The sequence below is a fragment of the Benincasa hispida genome, chromosome 3 (genome assembly GCF_027475165.1).
Source record: "Benincasa hispida cultivar pf3 chromosome 3, pf3_genome.v1.1, whole genome shotgun sequence".
NCBI classification, from domain to species: domain Eukaryota; kingdom Viridiplantae; phylum Streptophyta; class Magnoliopsida; order Cucurbitales; family Cucurbitaceae; genus Benincasa; species Benincasa hispida.
In genome coordinates this window covers 64,784,180-64,795,052 of record NC_143480.1, presented here as the reverse complement: position 1 = coordinate 64,795,052, position 10,873 = coordinate 64,784,180, and the positions used below count along the sequence as shown (strand labels likewise).

Below are 10,873 nucleotides of genomic sequence, written 5' to 3'. Positions count from 1 at the left end.
AGATCCTTCTTAGACATCTACTCTCAATAAAGTGAGTAATCCATGTTTCTTTTTTAAATCACGAATACTTTGTCACTTTTTTTAAGCCTACTTGTCACTTCAGTCGTTTAAAAATTTTGGTTGCGTTTAACCAAACTGTAATAAAAATTGATATAATCTTAATGAAATTTCATTGATAGATCAATTATAATGAGTTTAAAATCGCAAACATAATGAAATTACTTTTGATTGCATTTACTTAATTACAAATTTCGCAATATTTATGGTAACCGTTACCATTACATTGATAAATACAAAACCCACAAAAATAATGAAATTAATAAGACTCAACTTGGTAACAATTTCATTTTTTATTTTTAAAAATTAAACCTATTTCTTTCTTATTTCTTACACTAATTTACATTTTTTTTTAAATACAATGGTTGAATTTTTAATCCAATTGTAAAAACGTTTTTAAAAATTACTTTTTTTTTAGTTTTTAAATTTGACTTGATTTTGTACAATTGATAAAAAAAATAGATAACAAAAAATTAAGAATCAATTTAGATTGACTTAAAAAAAATGTTTTTCAACAAACTCATTTTTATTTAAACACTTTTGATAAAAACTTATTAAAATACACTTAAAAAGCTATTTTTAGTAATTGTCAAATATTACAATTTCTTCCAAAATGACTATTTTTGAAATTGAACACTTGAAAGTATATTTCAAACACACCTTAAAAATTTAGAGATGGAAATAATGTCTATAAGCTTAATTCTAAAAACAAAAAACTAAAAACAAAATGGTTACGAATCGGACCTAAATGCCTAAATCTTTACCCACTAGTTACATTAGTAAATACAAAACCCACGAAAATAAACGTTGCACCGACCATACCCAAAAATCATATTTTCACAACAGAAGATCGTCTCCTTAGAAAAAAAAATGATCAAATTTGCATTTTATGAAACGAAAAAACAAAGCTAACATCATATAGCTTTAAAATTTCAAGTAACCTAAACAAATATTGGAAGACATGTTCGTAAAACACATCTGATAATATTTAGGTCTTTTACAGACAAAAGACGTAGCAATCAAGCACAAAAAATGACCCAAGAGTTGAGAGTTCTGATCAAAGAAAAATCTGGCAGGCAAAAACATATTGCACATTCCCTACATCATGAAGAAGCAAAATATATATACACAACTTAGAAATCAATTACAAATTCTCTCTAGCTTATATATTAATTTTACACAAGTACATGTAGTTTGATAATGTGGTGATAAACGACATAAAAGTCCCATCGATATCTTATTTGCAAATACAACCTTACAGTTCAACATAATTTGAAACAAACCTCCAATTTGATGTCACAGCAAAACAAGTACATTTAGCATCCGAATCACAAAGATGCAAGTGTTCACTTACGAAACGGTAAGAAGTTAAAACTACAAGAACGCAATATGTATATATAGGTAAAAAATGAACCTGCTATTTTCGTCCCAAGACATCATCACTTGAATGGAACAATTATACATGGAAGAGAATGAATCTGTAAGGTAGTGATTATAGACAGTAAAAACATCATTTTCAGACTTATTTTGTCAAAAGACCATGAGGAAGAACATATGAACTTTGTGTAAACTATCTGTATCATTGGAAAAGCAAACTGCTCAAGCAAAGCAGATATTAACAAAATAAAAAGAAAAAGAAATGAGTATAGAAGAGAAGGTAGTTTGATTATGACATATCAATCAGGACAGCTTCTGAATCTAATGGTCCAGTTCTAAGTCTTTTCCAACAATCTTGCAATCAGTGGACAATAAATCCTGCAGTTGGCAAACAAAGGGTTTTCTTATCCCATTCTTATCTTCATTTCTTGAATGATGGAAAGGATAAGAGAAAATCCCACCTAAAAAGATTTGAGTATGGGAAACTTTGATACAATGTACAACCCCTAAGGTATTGCAGATGCTCATCTGTCAGATAAAAGCTCTTTCCCTGTAGCAGCTTCACGTTGCTGCCGACGCCGTTCCCTCTGCAGCAAGAATATGAGAATATCTATTACAAAAACTAAGAGAGGTTTTTATTTATTTATTTTTTTTTGGAAGTTTTGGAACTGAATAGTCCATGTTATTAACGGGTTTGTGGATGCCGACCAAAAAACTCACAAACTTGCTATCCAAGCAGGTGGGTAAGTGCAATACAAAATAGCTGCAGAGCTGCGAGGCTGCTAATATGCTAACAACATTAAATGTGGTACGCTATGAAGCACAAATACAGATACGGGTACACGATATAGATACGATCGGATACGACGATTCGTCAATTTCTAAAAAACTAAGATACGGATACGTCTAAGGATACGTCATTTTTTATACATTTTTTAAATATATATTTCTAAAAAAATGAGGATACTGATACGTTGAAGATACATTTTTTTTCTTTAAGAAAATATAGGATATAGATAAATTTAGCATACAAGTTAATAACAATAGCACAAAATAGAATACAAAACACTGAAATACAATACAAAAAAAGCAACATCTAAGATGTTGAAGTACAATAGTTACGAAAATGTAATAGAAAATTGACTCATATTATAAAGAAGAAGAAGATTAGAGGGAAAAGTATGAAGATAAACAAAGAACTTCTTCATTGAATTGTTGAAAATATCCAAATGGTTTATATTTTGGTGGACTTTGTGGGGACTCAAATGTGAAGATGGAGATTATATGATTCTAGTCTAGGGTTTGGTCCGTTATTTATTTTGTTTTCTTAGTGGACTTGAGTAGTGAGCTTTTTGAATAGGTTGCCTAATTTTAGATAGGAAAAGATTAGATGAGTTACTTGTCTTTTTTCTTTAAAAAAAAGCACGCATAAAAATAGATACGTCAAATCGCGTGTCAGATACGTATCTGGGAAGTATCTGAAAGTATCGATATCTGATACGTGTTTGATACTAATTCTTTGTCTCACATGAAGTATCTATGCTTCATAAGTGGTACGTATAAGATATGAAACGCTTTAATGACAAGATAAATTAAGGACAAAATCCATAGAACTTAAGACCGAAAGAAGTATAGGACCTGTTTTGAAAAACTGTTTTCAGGACAGTTTAACGTTATTTTATAACAATAGTCTTATAAAACCATGTTTGCACAGTCATTATTTCTTGTTTCCTTTAAGAATGTTCTTGATAAGTATTGGTTCATTTTCACAAAAACTAAGAATGAGGTACAGGAGATCGGAGAGTTCCTTATCTATCCCAATACTTATTTTTGGGGGGAGTTTTAATAAGACAATTTCATAGATAGTATGAAATTACCTAATGTGCTCAGCAACCTAACTCAGACTCCCTCCTCCCTAACCCATAATGCTGCCAAACGACTAACTACAATATTTTGAGCCCCATAACAGCACAACACTCGTCAGCAATAGGTCCCTTCCATTACTTCTTGCATGCATACACCTTAAGGTCCAGGGATCGGCTCTCACTTTTGTTTTTCTAAAACTACTTTCAATTAAAAACTTTGTAAATAATGACTTCAACGTGATGTCTTCATACTGTGGTTCAATTTTAGGCATAAAGGAAAATGTTCCCTTCTTTGATTCTTTGATTGCTGTTCGCCATTCAACAGCCTATTATTTCTGTTATAAATATTTTGTTGGTCAGACTCCGACTATTGGGTATTAGCACTAGACTTGTTTCTCTCTCTCTCTTTAATTCATTCATTCTAATTTCTAAATCTTTTATTTCTTTATCTTAACAACTTGATGAATACTATTTTTGTTTTTGCATTCAACAAATGAAGTTGGAGACCAAATCTTCAACTTTAGGTAGGTAATAGATGACCTATTCACTAAACTATGTTTGGATTCACAATGAAAAATTTATTTGACCTTTTATTGTGATTCCCATGCATTAATCATTGATCACTACACCTTTAACATTCTACCAATTCAGACTTTCTATACATTTGACCAATTGGACGTTCGACCCAATTCAAATTCATAGATAGCACAAAAAACTTTTGTGCAGTTCAACCCAAGAGCACGCAGTGAATTTCCACCAACCTGATAGAATCTAAGAGCACAATCTTTATGTTTTCGTGCATACAATCAACTATACCAAAAGACTTGTATCAAAAGTACCAGCTTACTGCCAACGAACTGCCCGAAAAGTATGATTTATCATTTTATCTTTACTCATACAAGTCATACGATTGGAGAAGAGAGGTATGAGGATTCCTTTTTGGAGCTTGTCACTCATACGTGTTTATATGCTTATGCGAAGGGACAAAAATAACTTCACTTTGTTGGGAACTTTAAATCTCCATAATACAAGTTTTCAGATCATTTTTCAGTGTTCCACTATCTTTCGTTAATAGGAGTGTTGCTGATAGACAAGCATAACTTCTGGAGGATCTCCTTCCCCCCCATGAAGAATAAAAATCTCTCTTGCCCAATGGTCTGTGTGCATATAGCTTACCTAATGCTCTTGAAGTTCCCAACAATCAGGAGATAAGATCTCCCCAATTTCATACAGGCACTGATAATAATCCACATTTCTTTGACCAACCCAAGTCCAGCTATAGTAACACCCAGAACAAGTGAGTCATTCGAGTAGCAGATACCATCAAACAAACTATAACTGATTTAATGAGTCATTCGCAGTTTCACAGTCTGGATTAGTTCATACTTACACATGCATGGTTTCATCTTTGAGACAAGCATATGACTACTGGCAGGATCAACCTGGTAGCATTCCTACACGACGTTGTAGCCTACATGACAGCACCCTGCTACCGTCAGTGAACACAACGGGTGCCAGATCAATGCAAGGAGCGAGCGTCATTCGTTCAAGCAACATGTAGAGGCAACACGTTTGAGAGACTTCCCAAGCACATCATGCCGAATGAACCGCATATGAGAGAGCGAGCACCTATGATGCAGGCCGCGATGAGCCTTGGAAAGGCCAAAGTAGAACGCAACGCGAGCTTCGGGGTTCTTCGTGCATCAGAGAGGGGTGCCAATAGAAAGAGAACAAGACACGACGCTTCCATCGTGTGAGGTACTGATGCAAGAACTGATCGATTGCGGTTGCTCGAAACACTTCTTCAGGGCACATCCATGAGGAGGAGCTGGCAACGACAGTTCGATGCCCAAGCACCAAGCCTGCCAACCCAAACTACCAAATCACCAGTCATGTGCCATACGCCATCCGAGCCAAAGAACAAGTGAGTCATTCATAAATGGCCAATTATAGTATACAATTAAATTAAGCCCTAGAAAGGGGGACCTACCACCACATAAAAGAGATAGGTAATGATTTTAAAATTTTAGGTCCCACACCCACCCACCCACCCATCCACACACAAGCGCGCGCGCACACACGCACACACACAACCATCCCCTAACAAGGTAGATTTTCCACCACCACACATGGAACTAGGCTTATTTTACTTAACATTTTTGGTAATCATTAGTTAACTTCATAACCAATACATTTAGGATGTTGAATTTAATGGACGATTATAGCCTCAAAACAGATGACGAAGAATCTTCCACAAGATAATCTAGCATTGATAATCTCTTAACAAATATAACAAAAACAACAACATAAAGCCTTAGGGATCCTAGGGGTGTTCAAAAACCGGCCCAAACCAACCGGTTTGGTTCGATTTTTATGAATATTTAGGTTTTCTCGACTTATCTTTCTAAAAACTAACGGGTTTGGTCCGGTCGTTGGTGTAGTAATATATAGTTCTAGTAAAACCAAACCAAACCCAACCCAGTAAAACAATAAGAGCAATGATTAAGTGTAACCTAGTGCTCCCTCCTCTTTACCGCACAAAAAAAAATTATTGATAAATAAAATAAAATTGCCACGTGGCAGTTTTCCATTGGGTGCAACTTGGGTTGCACAGAAGATAGGTGCAGCCCGACTTACCTCCCCTCCCAATCCAACTCTTTTTCTCTTTTTTTTTGGTATCTATGAGTGTCTGGGCTAAGCTTATGCTGATTAATCTCACAGGACAACCCACTTGACCCTACAACATTTGGGTGTCAAGGAAACTCGAAGGATATTACAATCTAGGTAGAGGGCTACCATGGATTGAACCCATGATCTCTTAGCTCTTTATCAAGGTCATCCCCCTATTTACCACTAGGCTAACCCATTATGGTTATCCAACCCAACTCTTTTTGAATAACCCATGAAGGCCCATTGGCTTAAATAACTTTTAGCCCACACCTAATAAATATTTAAAAAAACTAAGAAAGAACGAAAACTTGTGAAATCGTAATTTCAATTCTCTCTCTTTCATCATTACCAACATGCGCCTCCTTCCTCCCCTTCTCCTACTTTTCTTCTATCTCTCTTAAAGCTCTTACTCATTCCTCATTCTTTCTTCTTTCTGTACCATCTTGCACCCTATTTTACATGTATTATGACCTATATGTCGTCGTCGGCTTCTTCCTCATGCGTTGCTATCGACTTCTTTTTCATCATTTCTCACTTCAATCGTCGTCATCTACACAATTCATCTGCGCCTTCTTCTTTTTTCTTTTTTTTTTTTTTTTTATTTGAATCAACAACTTTCATTGAGAAAAAATGAAAGAATACAAGGGCATCCAAAAAAACAAGCCCACAAACACATCCCTTCTAAAGAAAGAGATTCCAACCAAGTAAAATGTACCTTAGATAATAATTACAAAAAAAGCTTTGATATCGAAGCCCAAAGCGAAATATTAAACCTCATTAGGTATCAAACCTCACAAGGATCTCTCTCCCTACCTCTGAACAATCTATTGTTCCTCCCCCCAAATATCCCATAACACAGTACAAACCCCAGTAGACCACAAAAAACGGCTTCTCTCTAAAAGGTGGATGGAGGAGAAGCTCCTCAATAATTGCACGAATATCCCTCTGGTCAACAATTTGAACATCAAACTCCTACGGGAAGTAACTCCACACATACCTCACATACTAACAATCCCATAAGAGATTATCCAAATCTTCCTCTGCCTTCCGACAAAGAATATAGCAAAAACACCCATTAACAAGGTCATCTTCCTAGCAAGCCTAACTAAAGTGTTAACCCGATCAAGCAAATCTTCTTCGCCTTCTTCTTTGTCCCACCTCAACCTCAAAACACATTTGGTGAGTGATCGGTTAAAATTGTAACCAAACATTTTTTAACCAAAACCGTATTGGTTCATTTTGAACCGAAACCGAGGTAGATATTGAGGCTTTTCGGTTAAGTTATAAGACAAACCGAGGGGTTCAGTTTGGTTTTTCCGTTTTGGTCAAAATCGAACCAAACCAAACCGTGAACACCCCTAAGGGATCCTCCTATTGCATACTTAATATTGTTGATTTAGCAGTTGCGTTAGGATATGACCCATTAATTATTAAGAGCATATTGTGCTAAAATTACGTAACAGCTATCACCAACAACTCCATGGTTGTTCCATGGTACATTGACCCAAACATCATCTGTGCCTCTCAAAAATCTAAACTCCTATCCCCTTATCACTTATGTATTTGCTTCCACATCAAGAACCACAACCTTGCATTCTTCAGCATTTGAATCATCAATTAGCCACATCTTATCTACTTCAGACTTCAAGAAATGAAAGTATTACTGCTGGTTTATGAAGAGAAGAGGACAATCAATATCAACAAGAAGTCCTGTATTACAATAGTTCCCAACTCCATAAACATTGTCGCTGCAATAGCTTTCTTCTCACTCCCATTGTCAAAAAAAGGAGAAATAAATTAATGTTGCATTCACAATGACTCTTGACTAATGGCCACATTCTTTTTGCAGTTGTAACACAAATCCCCCACCAAATGACTCGTTGGCGGAATATCCAAAAAATTGGACTTCGTCAAAACCTTTATCTATCTGAGACCACACAATTAATAAAAACACCTACTATAGACCAAGCCTATCGAGATGAATGAACTTGATGAGAGAGTGGATTTAGGTTGCCGGGTAATTACATTTTAGAGCATGTGAAATACTTCTGAATTCCAAGGTTTATTCGACAGAAGTCCCCTATCCATATCCAAAAATTGAATTATGCAAAGCTGAATATGCAATTCTGTGGGTTTTGAGGATGTGAGAGGTGAATTCTCAACACTTTTGATTGGCTTTGGTCTCTCCCCAAAGATGTGAAGGATATCCTCATTTTTGTCTTATCAGGCTACCCCTTCAAAAATGTCAAAGCCTTACTACGGGCCCACATCAACAAGGCCTTCTTTTCGGTCATTTGGAAAGAGCATAATCAAAGAGTTTTTTTTTTTTTTTTTTTCTTTTTGAACAAGGCACAATTTTAAAAGTGCTCTTTGACCTCATTATCTACTATGCTATCTCTTGGTGTAAATTGTCTAGGCATATTTGCTTCATAGTTATGCTTCCTTTTTATCCAATTGAGAAAGCCTGTTGTAATCATCATCGATCATCCATCCCTTTTGTAAATTTCATACATCAATGAAATTATTTTTTTATTAAAATAAAAAAGTTTCCTCAAAATATTCCCCCTTCCCCTTCTCCTAGTACACAGTACATGTTTCTAATGAAAATTCCAATTCCACAACTATAACATTCTCAGACTAGTGACAACCTCTAATTCTTACAACTAGAAACTAAACAATCCCCCAGCCAACTGCAACTTACCCTCTCCAGTGAAACCTTACAACAAGCATATACTAGTTCAGATATTCTATCACCACTTTAAAGCTAAACAGAGCAACCAAGACAATGAGAATCGACAGCAAACACAGAACAATATATTTTTACCATAAGTACAATAAGCTCGTATAGATGTGCGTAAAAGCAACATGATGAACCCTACGAAGATGATAGTTATACTTATATATCATGCAAATAACTTGGAAGTGATAAAAGAAAATACCCTTCTTTCCCAGTATGGATGAAAGCACACAAAATCATAAACTGGAGTGATGGTTGACACCAGCACAACATTGAGACCAGTAAATACAAGAAGCGCAGTCATAGGTCGTGTTCGGTGTGGCATAGTTTTCAATCAAATTTTTAAAGCTCTAACAAGTGCTGGATCTGAGTTTTAGAAGTGAATTCAGGAATTCTAAAAAAAGAAGACAAAGAACATGTCATCAGTAATTTTAAACAAGCAGCAGGAAAACAAGAATCGAATTTATTATTAATTTAAGGAGAAAAAAAAAAACTGTATCCCTATAAAGTATACAAATACAAAAAAAATACGATGATATATCAATTTCTAAAAAGCTAAAACATAGATACGTTAAGATATGTCATTTTTTATATATATACTAAATGTAATGCAAAAAAAACGTAAAAAGCTAAATTAATAACATAAAAATACTTAATTTAATCCACCAAGTACATATTACATGTACCCAACAAAACATTTATAATTCAACAAATCAAAACAAAGTTAAAATTAAAGCAGGTTTCAAAAGAGAGTGAAAAAATAAAGAAAATAAAAAACAGAGAGCTTTGAAACTGACCGGCGGCGGGAAGGCAAGGCGGAGGCGGGGCGAGGATGGTCAGCGGCGAACAGCGTAAGGGAGATAGACGGTGTTGCTTAGTCGAAGAAATGGGAAGAAGAAGATGGGTGGCGTGCGTTGAAGACGAAGTTGCGAGGGAAATCTGATTTTAGGGTTGATTTGTTTTACTTTTCTGGTTTTTTCTTTTTTCTTTTTTTAAATATTGTTTTATATTAAAATTATTATAAATATATAACAGTTTCAGAACTTAGATCCCGTTTGTGAGTGCGCTTGCGAGAGCAAAATGTGATTGTGGAGAATCTTAACGATTCATGCCGTTTATGTTTAATAACAATTCGTTTGTTTAACTTTTATCAAATAATTTAATCAGAAATAAAGTCCATTTTCAATTTAAAGCATATGAAACATTAAAGAGCCATTTGAAACACCAACTAGAAATTGGTAGAGTGGATTATTATAGTATACTCTATGTTTGAGGCACCAATAATAATAGTGATATGTACAACTGTTTATAATATCTACAATTAAGTATAGGGAATACCATTTCAAAATCCACTTTGTTATATTTACTATTTTTCTTTCATCCTCTTTTTTTGTTTTTTTGTTTTTTTTTGCTACAACTTTTACTATTTCCTATCCAAACAAAAATAATTTATTCCCCAAATACAAACTATTTTAACATAGACTATTTTAGTCTAGGTGATAGTAAAAAAGGAATTTGAGATTTGCCAAATGTATCAAGGTGGCAATCTTGACGGGAGAAGTAGGGTGACTAAAGTTGAGTGGGACCTTAAGCTTTTGAGGGATAAAGAAAAGAGATACTAGAGAGCTCGGACGAGAGAAGACTGGCTTCGTTGGGGGGATCAAAATACAAAAGAGTTTCATTACAAAGCCTCATTTAGAAGAAAGAAGAATACGATCCACGGTATCTTTGACGAGCATGGAAGATGAGTAGAGAATGATAATGGTATTAGTGGGGCTGCCATTGGCTATTTTAAGAATCTTTTCTCGTCGCCTCATCCGGGTGCGGGTAGAATTCAATGGTTTTACACAGCTCTCAATTCATTATCCCCCTACTCCGACTCAAAGGCTCAAGAGCTGAGCTTCCTAGACTCAATAATGCAATGACACACTCAAGGGAACCAAACTTTTATTTATTTATTTATTTTGTCCTTTTCTAATTTATTACTTCACACAAAATAGGAGACCTTATCTAGACACGTCACCTTCATTTTGGCTTGCCCACATGGGTTACATGAAAGATATCCAACTACGAGCAATGTCTTCTAACAAGGTGTCGAAGCTTACTCATTCATTAGGGATATCTTAGCTCAGACAAAAACTACTAGTGTCATAGTCACCCCAGATTA

The 10,873-nt window shown here is 34.9% G+C and overlaps 1 protein-coding gene across 2 annotated transcripts; it reads right to left on the bottom strand.

The window, feature by feature from the left end:
- Positions 1-1,477: 1,477 nt before the first annotated feature.
- On the bottom strand, positions 1,478-9,716 carry LOC120073600 (uncharacterized). 2 transcript variants are annotated; one of them, XR_005480767.2, is made up of 4 exons: positions 9,504-9,716; positions 8,909-9,100; positions 1,896-2,021; positions 1,478-1,812 (listed from the first exon to the last, which is right to left on the bottom strand). XR_005480767.2 is itself a non-coding variant. In XM_039026417.2 (3 exons), the coding sequence occupies exons 2-3, from the start codon at positions 9,029-9,031 to the stop codon at positions 1,959-1,961; spliced, it is 186 nt and encodes a 61-aa protein (XP_038882345.1). In that variant the 5' UTR covers positions 9,032-9,100; positions 9,504-9,716; the 3' UTR covers positions 1,478-1,958. The 2 variants fall into 2 exon arrangements, 1 of the variants encoding a protein (XP_038882345.1); XM_039026417.2 differs by having other exon boundaries at positions 1,478-2,021.
- Between the last annotated feature and the right edge of the window lie 1,157 nt (positions 9,717-10,873).

Bases quoted from the DNA above. Each gene is read 5' to 3' on its own strand.
- LOC120073600 (XM_039026417.2), bottom strand. From the start codon at position 9,031: ATGCCACACCGAACACGACCTATGACTGCGCTTCTTGTATTTACTGGT. The intron at 2,022-8,908 runs GTATTTTCTTTT...TTCTTGCTGCAG, and splicing joins ATCCATACTGGGAAAGAAGG to AGGGAACGGCGTCGGCAGCA.